Source organism: Electrophorus electricus, chromosome 10 (assembly GCF_013358815.1).
Source record: "Electrophorus electricus isolate fEleEle1 chromosome 10, fEleEle1.pri, whole genome shotgun sequence".
NCBI lineage: Eukaryota > Metazoa > Chordata > Actinopteri > Gymnotiformes > Gymnotidae > Electrophorus > Electrophorus electricus.
The window spans coordinates 1,948,965-1,968,439 of NC_049544.1; the positions used below are offsets into that span (position 1 = coordinate 1,948,965).

At 42.6% G+C, this 19,475-nt stretch overlaps 2 protein-coding genes across 13 annotated transcripts in view; both read right to left on the reverse strand.

The window, feature by feature from the left end:
* Positions 1 to 738: 738 nt before the first annotated feature.
* LOC113575672 (uracil nucleotide/cysteinyl leukotriene receptor) lies at positions 739 to 2,847 on the reverse strand. The gene is made up of 2 exons (XM_027007283.2): positions 2,595 to 2,847; positions 739 to 1,990 (listed from the first exon to the last, which is right to left on the reverse strand). The coding sequence occupies exon 2, from the start codon at positions 1,972 to 1,974 to the stop codon at positions 1,018 to 1,020; it is 957 nt and encodes a 318-aa protein (XP_026863084.2). The 5' UTR covers positions 1,975 to 1,990; positions 2,595 to 2,847; the 3' UTR covers positions 739 to 1,017.
* A 1,664-nt stretch (positions 2,848 to 4,511) lies between these two features.
* Positions 4,512 to 19,475, reverse strand: part of si:ch211-285f17.1 (sickle tail protein homolog) — a 41,647-nt gene continuing 26,683 nt past the window's right edge. For 3 of the 12 annotated variants that reach the window (XM_035531053.1, XM_035531050.1, XM_035531054.1), the window contains 12 exons: positions 19,282 to 19,457; positions 15,071 to 15,207; positions 14,828 to 14,975; positions 13,746 to 14,190; positions 12,681 to 12,903; positions 12,008 to 12,339; positions 10,837 to 10,986; positions 10,381 to 10,485; positions 9,009 to 9,086; positions 6,963 to 8,606; positions 6,244 to 6,381; positions 4,512 to 5,184 (listed from right to left, as the gene is read on the reverse strand). In XM_035531053.1, the coding sequence (XP_035386946.1) occupies positions 4,687 to 5,184; positions 6,244 to 6,381; positions 6,963 to 8,606; positions 9,009 to 9,086; positions 10,381 to 10,485; positions 10,837 to 10,986; positions 12,008 to 12,339; positions 12,681 to 12,903; positions 13,746 to 14,190; positions 14,828 to 14,975; positions 15,071 to 15,207; positions 19,282 to 19,457 (4,074 nt within the window). In that variant the 3' untranslated portion in view covers positions 4,512 to 4,686. Of the gene's footprint in view, positions 5,659 to 6,243; positions 6,382 to 6,962; positions 8,607 to 9,008; positions 9,087 to 10,380; positions 10,486 to 10,836; positions 10,987 to 12,007; positions 12,340 to 12,680; positions 12,904 to 13,745; positions 14,191 to 14,827; positions 14,976 to 15,070; positions 15,208 to 19,281; positions 19,458 to 19,475 lie in introns of all 12 variants that reach the window. The other 9 variants (XM_035531061.1, XM_035531060.1, XR_004776615.1 and 6 more) reach the window with 8 other exon arrangements.

Sequence of the window (19,475 nt, forward strand, 5' to 3'; positions counted from 1 at the left end):
CTCTGCAATTATGGAGAAATTGTAACTTTAGAACTTTATTCATGTTTGAGATGATCACAGATGATATCAAATTAATTATCTTGAAAAAATAAACTTTAGTTTTCTCGATACCTCAATAAAATTATTCCGTTATCACAAGAAACAAGTGTTTGCTATGTCATGATAACAAAAATAATTAGAGATCTTGAACAGTAAAAAAAAACCCCAGTAAAAACAGTAAAAAAAAAAAAAAAGATTAAAATCTATGGCTTTCGTAAACAATGAATATTCATCAAAATTATGTTTTTGATTATTCATAGTATGAGCAGCTTTATGGACTCAGTGTCTTAAAATATAGGTGAATTCTGTGTACATTTACCGTAGATGGTTGTCACACCTGTCCAGAGAACTCTGATCTAGTGGTGATGTGAAACATATACTTGGAGTGTAAGATATGTAAATGCTTATTTCCAGTACTTTCATTTGGACTGTTTTGCATACCCAGACATCACAAGCATGCTTACTGCTATTTCCCGTATGATGATAACATCACACGCACGTCGGTTGCTTCACATGTGATGATGAGTCCTGACTGTTTATGGTTACTGCAGTCTGTGGTGAGCATACTGCCTGCAACTAATAATGAAACTAAAATGACTTCGGGTTGGCCTAATGAGTGATCACTTTTATTCCGGTGGAATAAAATGAAATATGAGGTTAGGTTTATGTGGGTTTAATCAGCACATCATAATAGGCTTATACAGGTAACATTTACAGTATAGTGTATTGTAGCTACTGTAGCCACTGAGATTGCAGTTCAGTTTCAGGGTTAAGTATGTTTAGATGAACCACTGGCTGGCGATGGCATATCTAAACAGAGTTAAAGGAAAGCATCATCAACAACATCAACAATACTACTTAGTATTACATTATATCAATTATTTCCTTATAAATTATAATTATAATAAGTGCTTAAAAGAAATGAATAAAAATCCGTTAACATATATGTGGGTTACTATTGCGAGTGATCTGCCCTATTCATGTGGTGGACGGCTGCTTTTCCTTGTCCACTGTTCTTCCACACATCTTAAGCAGAGCTTGCCGGTAATTTCTAGCCAAGAAAAAGTACATCACAGGATCAAGAACTGCACTAAAACATGTGATGGCTGAGGTCAGGCGGTTACCAAACGCCAGGGACCTGATTTCAGCATCGGATATGTGGCCCCGGGTGTGCCGCTCGATGTAAAGGAATCGGTGTGCGTGGTAAGGCACGAATGCCACAAGGCAATTAAGCACCGTCAGCACGATCATGGCCGCTGCTTTGCGCTGAGCACGAGTCCTCTCCGGGAACGGCGTCGCGCGGAGCCTGAGGAGGATGAGGGTGTACGAGACCAGCAGGGTAACTAGAGGAACAGTGACCGCGACGGCGGTGGACGCAAGAGCGCTGGAAGACGCCTTTTCCAGGTACAGCTGGCTGCACACCGTCACGTTGCCTACTCCGGAGCGAAGGGTGCTAGTTTGGGGCGTGAATAGCACGGGCGACATGGAGACGATCCCCGTCACCCACAGCATCGCGCACGCCACGCTGGCCTTCTTTCCACACCTCAGGCGCTGACACCGCGGGGGCAGCGCCACAGCCAGCAGTCGGTCCACGCTAATGAAAGCCACGAAGTACAAACTGCAGTAGAGGTTGAGGAAGAAGAAGAAGCCCACTAGGCGACAGGGGGCCTCGCCCAGGAGCCACCGACTGCCTGCGGCGTGGTAGAGCACGCGCATGGGCAGCACCAGCACGTAGGATATGTCGGCTATCGCCAGGTTCTGCAGAAGCACCGTGGAAGGGGTGCAGCTCTGTCCACGCATGAACACCCACAGAGCCAGCGCGTTGCAGGGCACCGAGGAGACAAGGAGCAGCATGTAGAAGATGGTGAAAAAAACGTTCTCTTCGTGGGTCCCGGCCGAGTACAGGGTAGCCCGCTCCTCCTCTGAGCGATTCATAACCGGCTTTCACAGCCTGAGAAGGAAAGAAAGAGCTATAAACAGACTGATATAGCAAAGTATAAACCACCTCAGTACTGCCTCTCTCAATACAAAGTAAAGGTAATAGATGTTAAAAAAATACTTGTTTATTTATTTATTTTACAAATTGTCTGAATGGGGACACAGCTTTAGGATCAATGTTCGTTCTAAGGAATCACCATAAACAGGGAGAATTCGTAATCAAGATCAACTCCCCAGATAGACTTGGTTGTCCACAATGTTGAGCCTTCCAGCTGGTCCTTTCTCTGGGCATAGGCTGTACAGCCCAATGGGTAGTTAACTGCCAGGCAGTATTTACTGAAACATGACAGCTACGTGTAACACCATCAGCAAGTGGTCGAGTAATTAAAAGGCTCTTAATGCTTTTTAGAATTTAACATAAACAGAACATTCAGAGCTGACTGTAAAGTCTTACTGCATTTACACTCATAGCTGGAGTCAGTTTTCTCTATTACATTATTCCATTTTTCCTTAATGAGAGAACTGTATAGACTCTTCTTTTTAAAACTTCTGTCAAAAACAAAACAAAAAACCAAAACATTTCATATACTGGCTTTTAAAAACACGTAAGTACTTACCTGTAGGTTCAGTAGTGCTCCTTCAAAGGAGAATTTGGCATACAGAATAATTCTCTTCACCTAGGAACTGAAAGTCATTTTAAGTGCCTTCAAGTACGCTTAACTTGGCTCATTTCTGCTTTATGAGCACCGCATGCTTGGTCTGACGAATGCGTCGTGCTCATTCCGTAACCGTCTGACTGGTCTGTCCAACGATTCGTGCTCATCCCGTAACTATTTTGTCTTACAATCGACACGATATCTTCATTTCAAACAAACACATAAAAACGCGTCGAATTTTGATTACGACTATCACCCAACTAAAACGTCATTACGCACGGAAATTTTCAATAATTTAATTAAGTAGTCATATCTCTATTACTTAAATACTAATTTTATTCTCATCACAGTGAACAATATTTATTATCGAGTGTACTTAGCCTATTATATTATGCCATATAGCCACATTTTAAGAATTTTATAGATATAGAATTTTAAATTTTGTGTGTTAGATGTTGCCGAATGGCAAGCGCAAGTCAGTAGTTACTGGAACATTTAGAAGCACCGTGTGTCATGTGGTTGCAGTGTGAAACCAGCAGCCTCCCAGCTGCTCTAATTCACAGTGCCAGCGTGTTTCATTATCCAGCTGCCAATGCTGTTTCTAAACACATGGTGATGGTGTGGAACAAAACGGAGATGGGCTCACACACATGTAATGTGCTTACTTTGGGTTTGACTGGGTGAAACACGTGGCGTCTGAGCATGTTAACTAAACTAGCTTAGCTGTCGCGTTAAAGTTATTTTACACGCACTTTGATTGTAAACAAGAACGCAGCTGGAGGGCTAGTTGTACCGTCGCAAACCTTTATATGAAAGTTTCTGAAAAAGGAGACAATACAGATGACATGCAGAAATTTATTACTTTTATGCCTACAGTCTTGCTCACAGCTCATGTGTGCTGTTTTGTTTGTAAAGCTTTACACAACCAGAGGAAACAATTCTATTTACAAAATCTATCTGTGCAAGCATAGTTTTACACCGTCTTTCTCTTGCATCATTTCTCTACAGTTTCAGAAAGGCATGCATAAAAATACATTTTGGTACAATTTGTTAACAAAACTAGACTAAATCTCATAGGCGCAGTTACAGTATATACAGGAGTAGTAGAGAACGGGATTATCATTCATTAGCGTTCAACCATACATTTAGACACACATTTTTATTAATTTAAAAGCCAGTCATCCAGTAAAGCACGAGTGTTGCAGACAGGTAGGTTGAGTTAGGGACAGCCCATTGTACATATACATCTAGAGTCTCTTAACACAGCACATATTCAATAGTTCTGAATAATAAAGATGATAAACACGTTTTGGCAAGTAGGCACGAGAACCGTTGAAGAGACTGAGCATCACTCTTTGCACAGCTGTTGTTACTTCATAATAAAATCCAAAGAAACTGGCAGTGAAATTGAGAACAGAAATGTTCAGTGTAAAAATGTTAATTTGCTATAAATTGTCTACAGGTACAGTACGGTATTGGTACACTTTAAAAACAAACAATGGCTGCAACCAATATTTGTCAAGTTAAAAAAAGATCAAAATATAACATGACCACCCAGAGTCACTGAAGAGCAAAGTGCTCATTATTTTACACTTTGTGAGTTATAACTTTTATGTGTTTAATGTCTTAATAATAAAAATATATATATTTAATATAATCAAATATTAGAAATGGAACAATCCAAGATTGCAGTATACAATTAAATGAAATCTCTTTTCTTCCACAACTGTATGACAATGTTTTGGTTAGCATGCATTTCATGAAAGTTAAAACAGGCTGAAAGCTACTTGTATGTAAAAACTACTGAATGAACAAGCAATACTCACACAATACACAAAAAGTTAAACTGAAATACACCCCCCCCCCCCCCCCCCCCCCCCGAATCCCACAAAGTGCAGTCGGAACACTGGATGCAAGGCAACAGCAAAATAATGATAAAATCAGGGGGTGGGGGATGGAACAAAGCTGTGTTAAAAAAAACCCCAAGAACTTGAGTTAATGAGCAGGAACAATACCTCATTAAGACATGACTGTATGATAGTGGCTGAGCATTTCATGAAGCGTCCTTGGTGGCTGTTGCCATAGGGATAGCTGATTTTCCAGCACTCCCGTTGTGTGGCCGATTGTAACTGACGAAGCTGGGTGTGTGTATGGTTCGGATACTCTTCACACCCTGAGCCAACATGGTGGGGGACAAAGGGGAATGGGTAGAGGAAGAGGAAGAAGAGGAAGGTCTGCCATTTTGGGTCTGTGTGGATAAAGACAGGCTTTTAGCACTGTGAGTGGCAGGTGCGAGCTTCAGAGAGCCATTAGATAGGGAGGGAATCTGGGAAGACGGGGCAGGGATTGAGCGATGAGTGGGAATGGAAGACTTGTTGGTTGAAAGGGAGGAAGAGGAAGTGGGGGCAATCGAGGAGTTAACAGGGTTAGTAGAATCAGACTGGGAAGCACCTTTTCCTGTACTAGAGGAAAAAGCAGGAATTTTAGAGGCAGGCATGGTAGGGGAAGTGGATTTGGGATCTCCTCCAGATCTCTTAGCACTTCCGTTAGCCTGCAAACAAAGATGCCAAAACACACTGATTGTCAACCATAGGGGAACTCATTGCGAAGATGTGAAGAATGTGTAAAACACATTAAAATTACACTACTACCATCTACAGTTAATTATCAGAGATCAAAGGCAGAAAGTACATTAATTACTGACTAAGATACACACACAGACACACACACACACACACACACAAATACACATACAGACACACACATATATGTCAAGTATATTATCAGAGTTTCGTTTGGGAGTGTAAGTGAAAGCTGAGAGGAGATGGGAGGGCAATGTAAAATTATTCAGTTTTTAAGATCATTCATATTTTAAAGTGAGTATTGCACAGTGTAACCAACCAGTACGCAAGACCAGAGGACGCTCCAGGAAGAGTGGAGAAGGTGCATTGGGGAAAGGTTTCCAGAGGGCGGTGCAAATTTAGTAGGGGGTTGGTCCTGGTTGTTGGGGGAGGGGACTCATCCCCTGAGAGGCAAACAGGGGAAAGTGTCCAAGATTGGGTTTAGTAGAGGAGTTTCTTAGCTAGCAAGGGTAGTAGTGTTATATCGTTGTGTAGTTTTATAGAAATAAATATAGGTGTGAAAGTGAAGTGTGAGATATGTGACCTGGTTTAAGTTAGTAGTGTAAGCAGCTTTTAGCCCAAGCATGGCTAACTGTTAACTGAGGATAAAGATGTGGTGGTAACTTAAGAGATGATAAAGATTGTCTTTCTGTTTGTTCTTTTTGTGTCCTCGTCACCTACACAGTACCAAAGCCGCAAGCAGAGTCAACAAGCAGAAGCATTCCGTGGTGTTACAAGATAGTCACATGCCTTCAGTCACAGCAATCACAGCCATAGAGCTGACAACAGATCCAAGGTGGCTGTCAGCACTGAGCCATTCACACAAAGGAGAATGTACGAAAATGATTTTAATTAGTTCCTTTTCCTTTATGACTCAAGCCCTATTGTAGCTCACAACTAGCATGTACTCATTTGAATGTAAATGGTGTAAGTGTCCCTAAGTGTATGTCTCATGGCTGACTGGACCAGTGCTTCTATGATAAGACTACCTGGCGGAACTGCCTCTGAGAGTCCTGTAGCTTTTGCTGTTTTGCTGCCCTCTCTCTGTCTGAGGTGCCTGGCGGCTGCCTGGCCTTGGCAGACATGGGCACCGGCATCCGACTAGTAGGTGAGGACACGCTGGCGTTCTGAAAGAGGGATTCAAACCACACAGGAGAAAAAAATGGAATAAAAAGAAAGGAACACAAAAAAGTGCCACATTGGGGGTACTTTTGTGAAGTAGGCAAAGTCTGTACAAAAACATCTGTGGTATTTCATAACATCTGTGGTATTTCATAACGTCAGAAAGAAGAGATAAAGATGCATGCAAATCAGTCCTGAACACCAACAGTCCTTAACACCAACAAGGCTTGTGCTTGTACCTTAAAACCCACTTTAAAAGAACCAGAAAGAGTGTGATTCTAAGACTGTGAGCACTCTCTTTGGTTGTCTGAACCCAAGGTTAGAAACTTATCAGTGAACATGTGAAGGTAGAGGTATAGGATCTGCTAATACCACCTGTGAAACACCAAGTCAAACATATACACACACACACACACCATATACAGATAGGGTTAAAAAAGCTGAGATCCCAAAGTCAGTCCCCTGAACAGGAAGAGGAGATTAGGGATCTGTGGAATTCACTGGTTAGGCTGGGGTTGCTGTGAGGAAGAGGATAGGGAGAGACCCACAGTCTTCATGAGCGAAGTGGTCAGAGCTAGAGAGAGACCTGCTGGGAAGATGCTGGAGTGATGGATACGCCTGTGGTGGGGATCGTGGAAGGCCGAGGAAGGATCTGTGGTTTGGGCTTCTTCCGAAGTCCAGAACTCTTGCTGGAGGGTTTGGAAACGAAGGTCTTCTGAGGAGTCCCTTTGTCTGAGGTCTCCCTACCTGGGCTGCTGTGATGTTTAGAGCACTCATTAGGTTGCAGATCCTCAGGAGACCTTGGTCCCATTTCACTGATGGTGGTCTCCAGCTGTTTGATGGTCTGCTCAAGGCTGTCAAGAGTCTTGTAAGTGCTCTTTCGGATTTCTTCTGTCCGTCCATGAGTTTCCTGAAGGGTTGATTCGGATTTTGCTGATTCCTCTTTGGATCTCGCAATTTCAAACCTTTTGGTCTCTTTGTGGTGCTTAATAGTCCCATCTGACTCTTCCTCGTCTTCATAGACTACCACCTGTAAGGTTTTCTTGCCTGTCTTGGTACCAGTGCGAAGTGCTTGTGTCAGAGCTGCTAACTGCTTCTTAGGGAATTTTAACTTAAACTTCTTCTTAGCCTCCTGCTTGGGATCAGTTGCAGTCTCATTTAGCATTCCCCCATCACATAACAGTGGGGATGAAGACACATGGCACTTGTCCCCAGTGCCCAAGAAAGGGCTTGACTCACTTGGTGCCCTCCCAGAATTTCCCATATCCTCCTTCAGTTTGACCTGTATCCTTCCAGTTCTTTCCTCCTCATCCTCATTTTCCTCACTTTCCTCTTCTATCCTTTCTTCTGACAGCATCCTTTCCAGTTCCTCTTCACACTCAAAGATGGTAGAGAGACGTTTGTAGGCTGAGTGGATATCCATTGGTTCATCGAAAATTATAATGACAGGTTTTTTACTGAATCCACTGTTTTCAACATCATCTGGTCCATCGCTGTTGGTGACAATTTGAGAAACTTTGTCATTGCCATGTTTGCTTTGTGGTTTGCTGCCAACAGTGACAGTTTGCACATTACCTCTCTTGGCATTGACAAGCTCCTGGTACTCCCCAGTGGACAAAGCCTGCACTTTGGTGTTGGTGATCATGAAGGCAATATTATCAGGTGGAGGAGGAGGAGGCTCTTCTCCTGGCAAGTCAGGACTGAGGAAGGCCTCGCTATCATTTTCATCTTCTTCATACTTTCTTTCTCTAGCTTTGCATGAACCAAACACAAGCTCCCGACTTGCCGATCCCAACTCACCAGAGCTTGCGCTTGCCTGGCAAGGGATCAGGTCTGGGCACCTAACTGAAACAGGTGTGCAAACTGCTGTAGGAGACTCCACCCTCTCCTCTACACTCACTTGTACCTGGGGAGCCTTGACCACATGTACCTTCCCCTGTGTTGGGCTACCTGGCCCTTCTTCAGTTGGAGACTGGTGTTTTGACTTTAGTGAGCTTGATCGAGTGAGCTGTTTAAAGGACAGAGCACTAGGAAGGCCACGTATGTTGTCAGGGACTCTGTTCTTTGGGCTACCAGATGAGCCATCTGAGGATACCTGTGGCGTTTTTGTTTTTTTTTCAGAAGCACTGACATGTGAAACCTGTGATGAGGACGATTGAGATGCAGATCTATGGTCAGTTGAATCCTCTGGTGTGTCCTTGGTGATTTGAGCTGTGACATAGTAGATGACCTTCAAAAGTTTAAGGAAAGAGGGAATGAAAAAGAATATTAGTAAGGGACTTTATATACACAGCATGATGTAATACATGTAAACGCCTTCCAGAGTAAAATGACTGACACTAAATTACATATTCAAATGTGTTAAAATATGTACCTGACATATCTGACCAATGATTATTAATTGTGATGCTTACTTTATTAAAGATTAATACTATTTTAGAGAAAATAAAACCAGCAACACTTGATGACTGGAAAAACATTTTTGCAACCAAAGCAATTCAGCACACAGGTCTTCATCAGGGCTTGTTTCTATTGACACTGAAAATGTGTGTGCAAGTGGGGCTTTGGAGGGTTAGAATAAATAAATGAATAGACAGATAAATAAATAGTAGTGATGAGCACAGCTGCTTACCCCTGGACTTTGACGGACTGTGTTGTTGCCATTTTCATCTGTGACCAGAACTTTGTCTTCTTGGATTTCTGTATTCTGCTAGGATAGTTTGTGAGGAATAACATCACTGCTCACAGATACCCTACCGCTTAACTCTCTACCACAAGAAACTGTTCATAGAACTGCTTTGAAAAGCTTGAAACCTTTAGGAACATGTCATGCATTCTAATTGTGTTAAAAAAAACAACAACCTGTTTGTAAATATGAGTGAAATTCTAGATCACTGCATTTATCTTATGATCTGTGGCAAAGGATATCATGGTAAAGATCTGGATTACACTCCTAGAAGTTTAAAAAACCTTACAATAGAGTAATTAACTTTTAGATAAAAAATCTAACACCTAAAGAAAATCATAATACCTATAAAATGAACTCTGAAATTGGCAAATCATCTTAAGTATATAAAGTGACAGGAGGTAATGGTAGTGAGTAAAGATGTAATTCTTATTTTTCTTGAGATCAGATTATACAACGTTAGAAAAAATATCAAAAGATAAAAAGTTGTTCAGTGATGTAGAGGGGAGAAAGCCGTTAAACCCAGAAGTTAGGAAGTTTAGAGCAGGGCATGCAGGTTGAGCAGGTCAGAGCAACTGAACTCTCATATGCTCCTCCTCTACGCTGTAGCTTATTCACAACCCATCAGAAGCTACACCTTACGTTGGACTTAAGGCTGAATGTAGGTGCTCCCAATGACACCGTTTTACCGGAACGTACCAGAATGAACTAGAATTCCAACGATGCGGGCAAATTAGTTCATGATGACTGTTTACAACACTGGTTGGTCCAAACTACTTGTAAAAAATATAAAGGTCAAATCATCCTCACATGATGACGATGTTGGAGGTGTCATTTTCTCACCAGTATTTTTCAAATAGTATTACAGATTTGTATTTTTAAGCAGTAATATGTGTTCAAAAGTTGTCTAAAACCTACCCATTTCAAAAGAAACACGCAACAACAAAAGGCTACATTACAATGCCATAGAACTCATGAGTTTATTGATTGGAGGAATATACAAAGCTGATCAAATTTGCAAGGATAAAGCAGAATTATCTTTTATTCACAAAGAGGCATATCTGGATCTGGGTTTTAACTAGAAACTAACAGCATAAGCCTTGAGTTCAGCAGAAATAAAAGAAAAGAAATGAAAAACAGGGTTTTAAAAGAAAAATCAGCGAGAATGTTTTGTACAGATATCCATCATAAGCATGTATAGCTTTGCAAGCACTGTGAGAAAAACGCAGACCAGCACTATATGAGGCAGCCATCAGGGGCAAGCGGTTGAGAGGAGCAGGCAGCTAGAGGGACAGCTAAGAGAGGTCATGTCTGTTACCTTCTTATCTCTGAGGGGCGGTAAGGCCCCGGGTCTTAGCTCTTTGATCTGTGGCTCTACCAAACCTTTGAGCCCTACATCCTTAACAGAGCACTTCTGGAAAACCTGAGGGGGAAATATGTGTAGCGGATTAAGAAGGCCCCGTTCCCAGAGTATAGCTCACTGTTTACAGGGGAGACATGGGACCACTTCTATATGCAGTCCTGTGATTAGTAACCATGTGTTTTAAGAATATTAAGAATATATTTGACATTATATACCAAATAACAGAAATAATTTGCACTAAATCTGTTATTTGAATGTCAGGAGGACATGACACTTTTTTGTCAAGTAAAACAATACCCCTGCTGCCACAGATAAATGAAGCCCTACAACCACAAGGAAACCAGAACACAGACATCCCACAAGCACAACAACCAGGGACGTGTGTGTGTGCGCGTGTCTCCGCATGCTCACCTGTAGCTCTGCCATGATCTTGTCTCCATTGTCCTCCCCCTCAGCCACAGCCGAGGCCGGAAGAGCAGGCGGGGCACAGGACTTTGGCTTCGCCTCTACGGGACTCTTGGGTTTGGACTTCGGAGCAGAACTCTGTTCCCCTGCAGCACCCTGCATCAGAGACCCACGTTACCAGCAGCTCTTCACCAGACAGCCGCTCATATTTCCAAACATAAAACAACAGCCCTTTCAGGACTGTCTGGGCTTTGGATGTACAGTGTTGTTGGGTTGCAAAGAAATAGTGTAGTTACTTTCTACATTTTAAGTAGCATCTTTTTAGCCTAAAACTAAATGTTACAACTAAGCAAATGAAGTACACTCGTCACCATGTATGTTTGGAAACAGCGGTGTCTTTGACCTCACTCATGACATTTCCATATAAGACCCACTGTGCAGAAGTGGAACTGAAAAAACTGCTAATTCAAGAGGTGTGAAAAAAACCTGAAGTGTAAATCTGAAGTGTGATTTGGTAAGATGGCTAACGAAATAACTGCTGCTGTTCAAACACACACACACACACACACACACACACACACGCGCACGCACACACACACACACACACACACACACACACACACACACACACACACACACACACACACACAGACATTTGGGGGAGGAGCCGTACCATGACACCCATGGCTACAGCACTCTTACATTTGTGATGCATGTTACTATTTACTGTTTCTATACTGCTTACACTGCGTATACTGTATTTATATGGTTTAATTTGATGTATATTATGTCTATGATTTTTTTGCATGTTGTTGAATGTTAAATATAAATGTAAATGTAAATGTGGCTTGTTTTTATACTGTATATTTAGTATGCATGGGTGCAAATCAAATGTCCTCTGGGGATGATAAAGGGAACAGAACTGAACAAAACTTGGTCATATTCAGTTAGTTCGACTTGTTTATCTCTGACACACAGGCTCCAATGGCTGAGCTAGTGCTGTACTGTAGACCTTTAATATGTGCAAGCATGCAGACGCATACATGTGATGGGGCGCTACAGAACTTTGCTTGGTTTGCTGCAGCGGCAGAACCGTCTTGTCTCCATTCTTTGATGCACATTAAGCAACACAGATATGCAACACGCATGTACGCAAACCCACAGCCACACAGCATACCGGCACAGAGCCTGACTCCTTCCTGCTGATGCAGACGAGCTCTCCTGAGCGCGTGGTGGTCATGCCTGTGCTGGGGGGTGTGGTGGGGTAGTTCCTGCGTGGTGGGGGAGGAGGTGGGGGTTTGTTGGTCTTGTCTGGGCCCTGACTCAGCTTGGTGACTTTGTCCTGATGCTTCGTGGCTTTCTCAAGGCTGGTTTTGACCGTCAGGTTTGCTTTAGCAGGCCTCTCCACTGTGGTTGCTTTAGCTGGCTTCTCTAGCTGCCCTTTGGGGGCTTTTTCTGGCCCGGTCTTAGGGGGCTTCTCAGAACTGGGTGACTCAGGTTGGTTGTTTTCTGAAACACAATTAGTACAAACGGTTATGGTAAATAGTCATGCTTTTATGTTTCTATAGAAGGGCTTAATTTTTCCTTTTCTGTGACCATTCAGAGGATTGTGCAACCTTTTTCTTATAGCCTAACGATGTAGTTCTCCGGTCAAACAGAAACGGTCACCAAACTGTCATTCTCAAAGCAGCTGTACATGGCCTGATAGCGACCGCTAAATATGTTGCACTGAGAGAAAGATCTCTCTGTCCCCAGCATGTGTCTGTGCGTACATGCGGGCGGGCACGCTAAGCGTTAGCGGCCGTAAAAGCCCTCGTTTCTTCTTTCGCCGTTGATATGAGCATGGCTACCTTGTGCGGGGATGGCAGAAGGCTGGTGCTTCTCCACCATATCCTCCAGAGCAGCGGGAGCCACTGCAGAGGGACTCGGTGGGCTGTCCCCCTTGCTTGGACCCTCAAGGCTGGGTATCCCCCTAAGCATGTTTGCTTCTGCCTCCTGGAGCATCCTCTCAAATTTGGGCCCGTCGTAATGGCCCATGTTCTGTCTCTTTTCCTCCCACTCTCTCTCAGCAGCCTAGAGAGAAAGAGAGAGAGAGAGAGAGAGAGATGAAAGAGAGGGAAGTGAGAAATGACTGGACTCAAAATTAGATTAATTGTGCCGTAGCTGAGAAAGTCTAAAAAGACACTGAACTTGACTTTGACTTTAAGCTAAATGTAAATGTAAATATAAATGTAAATGTAAATATAAATGTAAGCTAGGTCTCTATGACTTGGAAAAAACATGGATTTCTCATAGTGTTGTGTGTTCATCATTTTGGATAAACAAATCAGCTAAATGTGATAAATGTAAATGTACCTTTGCATATCTTAGCAACACTAGCACTAATATAGTCAGTGTGGTAGCTAGCATTATTTCTAAGGGCAACAATGTAAAAGAAACCAATATCCCATATCTAGTTACTGATAGTAGAAGCTAATCAGATATGCAGATTGTTACTGATACTCATGCTGTTTACATTATCATGCAATTCAATGGAGATGTTTAATAAATCTTTATAGATTTTACATGTGCTTTTTTCAGGTACATTAAATTAGTCACAGGCTTTATAGTTATATGCTTTCCTTTGTGCGATAAAAGGTGTTACACGTTTCTGTATGTGTTGAACAGACCGACTGTCAAATTACCATCAGTCAACGTACTACTGAAATGTGTAGGTTCTGTTCATTTTGCTGAACTGGACTCTTGGTGTGCCGTGTTAATGACGTGCACGCATGTAAAACTTTTTTTTATGCTTGGTTATTTCAATCACTGAATGCATTTGGTTGTGTAAATACATGTAGATACCGTATGTTATAAAGACTGGTCCACTGCCGTATCTAATGCAACATCTCAACCGCGTGTCTACCAGAGCTCACCTCTATCGACGTGGCTCTGTTTTTACCCTTGCTGTGGTTTGTGATCTCTTCTATGAACAGGACCGGAGACGCCCCGCCGTCGTGGACTACGTCGTCACCAGGAGCCGCGCTCCTGCGGGCGCTGCCGTTGGCGACGCTGCTCGACGGCGGGCCGTGGTCTGGTTGCAGCGCGCTGGGTTTCTTGAGCTGCACGGGGCTGGCGGACGAGGGTGCCGCCGACTGCTGGCACTGCCGCGGCGTCACCGGGGAGCTCTGGGCGTGGTGGATCACCACAGGGTTGGAGTTGATGACCTCAGACCTAACAGAGGAACTCTGAGGCTCAAGGAGGGGCGTGGTCACTGGGTCCTGGAGATCAGCAGGAGGGGCTGACTCCACCCCCTCCACTGCAGTCAAAGTCGTCATGGTAACAGGATCTGGAGGTTTTAGCAAGCCCTCGGTGACAGACCTAGACGATACAAACAGATACATGGTGACCATGGGTATGTCTGTCAGTAATACACACGCAAGCTTTTAAGCTCTTATTCCCACTGGTGAACATACAAACAGTGTTAACTCCCCACACTCGAAACACTGTTTTAACTCCCCACACTCCAAACAGTTTTAACTCCCCACACTCGAAACACTGTTTTAACTCCCCACACTCCAAACACTGCTAACTCCCCACACTCCAAAGACCAACCGGTAGATTCTAACTCAGTGTTCATACTGGATAATTCATTATAATTACTAAATAAGTAACTATAGTAATAAGGTTATTACATGATATATACAATTAGAAATATTTGCTATATATTTTTTGATATATGAAATGTAGACTGAATAAAGTTATTTGTATGCTGACTGAGATGCTACACACACGTTAGATAGCAGATGTGCCTGTGGGGAGCAGAGAGGTCGAATGGCCAAACCACTCTAGTAGAAGAGCTGCCATAAAGGAACCTAAAACTAAACTTAACTAGTTTCTATTCACCCATGGAAAGGAGAGGCAAGGCTCAACATTAATACATGAAACATAATCATGTGATTATCCTCACACTGATTATGGGTCGTTCAGGTATGAAAGCCCCTGAAACGCTGCGTACCTGCGCAGAGTGCTCAGCGCATCGGTGAGCACCTTCACCCTCTTCAGCATGCTGTCCAGCTTGTGTGGCTCCTCCTTCAGGAACTTCACGGCTTCCACCTCCACCCTGAGCACGGCGCGCATCCGCGCCTGCAGGCCCGGGAACTCTCCTTCATGCGCGCGCACACAGCGGGGCAAGAACGTGAGGATATCGCGCGGCGCTGAAGCGTGCTGACCGAAAGCTGCAGGACCCCTCCCCCGTTACCTTTAAGTCCTGCCAGGTGCTCGCCCACCTTCCTCAGGCTGATAGCCCCCTCCTCTACTTCCTTCAGGGTGACGCAACGTGGAGTTACGTCTGAACTCGGCTCTCTTTTCAGAGACTCCACATAGAACTCTAAATCCCTGTACAAACACAAGAACACATACAAATGAACTAATATGCATTACATTAAAATCACATTCAATTCCCTAAATATTATAATTACAAAACAAACTGTTGTAATTGTGTTGTAATTACATATTTTTCACTCTAGGGGGCAGACAAACAGTAGCAATTCATTCGAATGTGAGCACAGACGCACCACCATATATTATCTATCACATTTACCACATAAAGTGCAGAAATACTGGACAAAGGAGCATCTGATCTGTACATAAATTAAAATAATGCATGTAGTCTCAATAATGTTTCATGAGCATTATTCATAAAATGAAGGAAAAGGTTTGTTTATTCCCTGGAGAAGACAGAGAATTACTGTGAAATGTATACACAAATAGCAATCCTAACATATCACCTTCAAGATTCATCCTGACTGTAGTGTGGTAGAGTCTTAGGACATCTGCTAGGCACGCACTTAGGAAGTACACAGCTCGCATGCACAAAACGCAGTGCAAAGGCACCACTTGTGCATAATTCGTGTTTAATCTACACGCATTTATTTACACACATACACGTACACACAAGCCCAAATGCAAATCTGAGAGCACAGTCTATATTAAGACAGATCAGAGACCTTCATCTGCAACCTCCTGACTGTGCTGTAACCCTGAGTTTGCGGGGAAAACAACCACAAAAAAACCAAAACAAACATTTTATTTTACAGAAATTAAAAAAAGAAAGATGTAGGAAGGAAAGAAGCAGTTTCCATTCTGGCTGAAAATTATGGGTAAAACTATAAACCTCATTATAACACTAGACCAAACACTTGTGAAATACTGCAGGGTAGAATGAAATGAGGTTAAAAGCAATGTAACGTTACGCAAAATAAATCCATGACTGACAGTCATCAAATGAACAGAACTGTGGTGTGTTATACTGTACAAATCCTATTCATTTAAGTGGCCCAACACTTACAACTACCGACTACTGTCTAGTCAGCATACGTGTGTCACTTTATTTAGTTTATTTAAAGACCAGCGTCCCCCAACAGTCCAGCCAAGCCATGAGCGATTGCTAAGTGCAGTTTCCATGCCACATTCCGCACGGCCCTGTGAATTCTGCAGACAGACCACACACTCCTTCGCTGCCTGACTCGTGGACATTATTTCTACAGGTTGTCAGACGCTGGCTTTAACCTGAGCGACTGCAGACTGGAAACACCACTCTGCTGCTGCTTTTGGAGCTGTGACTCTGAGTAGAGGTGTGTTTGAATGAGGGTTTGTGGGATGAAAACAAGGTGCGAGACTTTCAGTGGCTCCTTTGGAGTGGCAGATCACAGGGGGTAATGAGGTGTGTGCGCATGTGTCTGACATCTGTTGAAAAAACGCTATATAAATAAATTTGACTGATATTTTGTTCATGGTCCATTCACTCATGGTATGGCTGTTCTTCTATTTTTGCTCCACAATGCACCTTTTTCAAGTGGCACAGCTCTACAAAAGTTTAGTTTTTGTTATGTTCATTGGTCAACCAGTACATTGGTCAGTCAGTATAATGAGCTTACATTTGGCCATGTACAATGTGGCATACAATGCTGAGGAACCTTACATTTTTTTTTACCGAGGCTCAACTTAGTGAGAATGTCTAATAAAATATAATGTCTACTTTTAGTCTATGTGTTTATATGTGTCTTGTTTCCAAATGTAATATTGGTCCTGTAGCTTCGATAACCCTGGGAAAATATGCTTTTTTAAACAAAATTAGACAGGTAAACAAAGCTATAGTCACACACAATCAAAACAGACCTGTTCCTAGTCATTAAAAAGTGAAATGAGCTAAAATCCTGTTTATACTTTGTGGTTTCATGCATCTTATGTCCGGACTGCATCCCTGAAGATTTTAACCACATCTATTCACGTTATGTGGACCATTGACTTTATTATTTCATGTGTCTTGAGGATTATATCCAGATATGGAATATCCACATAAGAATGCAAAGCTAAACATACCCTAGACACATTTGAATAAATTTAGATCCAATCGCTTCTGCCATTTCAGGAGGTGGTCTGTAAAGGATTTAAAGGGCCCGTCATGGAAAACTGAATTCACTGGCTTAACTGAAATACAGAATTTTGAAGTAATATGTAAAGATTGTTAAAATTTCAAAACACACTATTCACTCCCCCAGTCCAGAGTTCATACCTAGAATCGAAATTACAAAATGGCCCATTTCCAAACCTCTGTTTCTCTGAGGTCACATGCACCAGTGCTCACAGTGGGCCGCTGCTCACCCGCACACAGCGCTTGCACTTCTACCTTTTGCTCTTTGGTGACGGTGATTTTTGTCTTGCGTCCCGGCACTTCTCACAAGCTCACTGTACTCTTTGTCTGCCCTCTGCATGTCCCGTTCCGGGTGGTTCATAATGACCTGTTATGAACTACGTTCTCTCTGCCATTCACGTTCTCTCTGCCAATCTCCCTAATGCTAAGCTGAGACAAGCAATGTTAATGCTAAATAACAACGCTGGCCCGGCTCCAAAAGAGCACAAAGAGAACGTGTGAGTCAGACAATTATACAACGGTGCGTCAACCAGAACCAGTACTAAACGCAGGCTGGGAGCAGCAAACTAACGACCGTGCCACTAGCAGCGAGGAGCCTGCTGATGTTACGACTGGCCCCTCCTAGTGTCTCTATCACCATGGCAACCTTTTCAAATGTCCTTGTTTACTTCCTGGATTTTGTTCCATGTGCCTCCTTGTTCTGGTTCCATTGCTTCTACTCTATTCATGAGTTTCACCCATGGCTTGTTCGGTTCTCTTTGATGTGCATTAAACCCCATGTTTGTTCAGTCATTCTGAGTCCACGCCTCTTTGGTGTTTGCTGTCCTTGTCTTTGATTTGTTCTCCTTATTGTTGTTGGTGCAAACCCCTGATTGTATAAGTCCTGTTTGTTGTAACCGATTTCCAATTTTGTCTCTGCATTGTTCCCTGTAGCCGTGCATTCCCGGACTCTCCGTGTCGGCTCTCAGACGCCCTGGACTGTGATTATGACCCTGATTCTGGATTTGCCCTTAACAAATCTCGCTCCTCTCAGCGTATGCGTTTGCTCCAGGTTACAGTTGATTTTGCACCAGTAAAAACATCTGAAGTTACAACTGCCAACTACGACGTCATCAATAAAAGGAAAGATCGATAGACCGACTGTTGGTCAAAGGATCAAATGCATTTTTGCGCTCACACAAACACACACACACACACACACACACACAACAGTACACACATACATAATATATAGTATCATACAAATATTACATCATTAAATTATTCCGTACTATTATTATATAAAAATGAACTATGTCTGGTTTTGGAACCTAAAACCACACTAACATTGTAAGTGGACATTGTAGACAAATATAAAATAAAAGACAATATATACTCCTGCTCCTGCCTTGACATCAAAGACGTAACCTTCTAGGAAACTGTTCAATTTAAAGCAGAAATGCCAAAGTTGGTGTAAAACAATAATAACATTTCGAGTGGATTTCTGTGTAGTAAAACATAGGAGTAACATCGTGGGAAGATGTCAGGGGGGTTGAGTGGATGTGCATTTTTTGCACTAAATATCAGCAGGATTTCAATTTATGTATGCAATTAGTACTCAAGACATATGAAACAAGCAAATAGAAATGGGATTTAATAAGTTATAGTAAATATAGTAAATAGCATTTTGTTTTCAAAGCCTCTCAAATCAATTCTGTTCAAAGGAGATTCCTTTACTAAATGTAGAAGGCATTTGATTTTTTTCTTGCAAAGTAATTTTTTATCCTGTATCTCTGTGAATCGCTGTTCTATCTAGCTTGTCAGTCATTCTTAATTTTTTTAACAAGCCTGCCAAATATACAGTGTTTTCCATGCTGAACGTCCTGTTAAAACTGAGAAGGGTTGGAGAAATGGGGCTCTTTAAAAACCATTTTAGGTCATTATGTTGTTTGTTTTCCACACAATTATTTTCCCTTTATCCTCCTCTGTAAATGCAAAAAAAGAAAAAAAGAAAACAAGCAACCCAGCAAAGGCCCACGGTGGTGTTTGGCGCTCACCCCAGCTGTGTGAGGACTCGCTCTTCCATGGAGAGATATTTGTGTCTGTCTTCCTCCACCAGCATGCGCTGCTTGTGTGAAGGGTCTTCCTGTAGCCGCAGTGCTTCAGCCAGCCTTACACTGATCTCCTGCTCGGCCTGCTTTATTTGAGCCCTCACGCACTCCTGATTCTGCAACTGCAGTACACACACACA

Bases quoted from the DNA above. Each gene is read 5' to 3' on its own strand.
- LOC113575672 (XM_027007283.2), bottom strand. From the start codon at position 1,974: ATGAATCGCTCAGAGGAGGAGCGGGCTACCCTGTACTCGGCCGGGACC.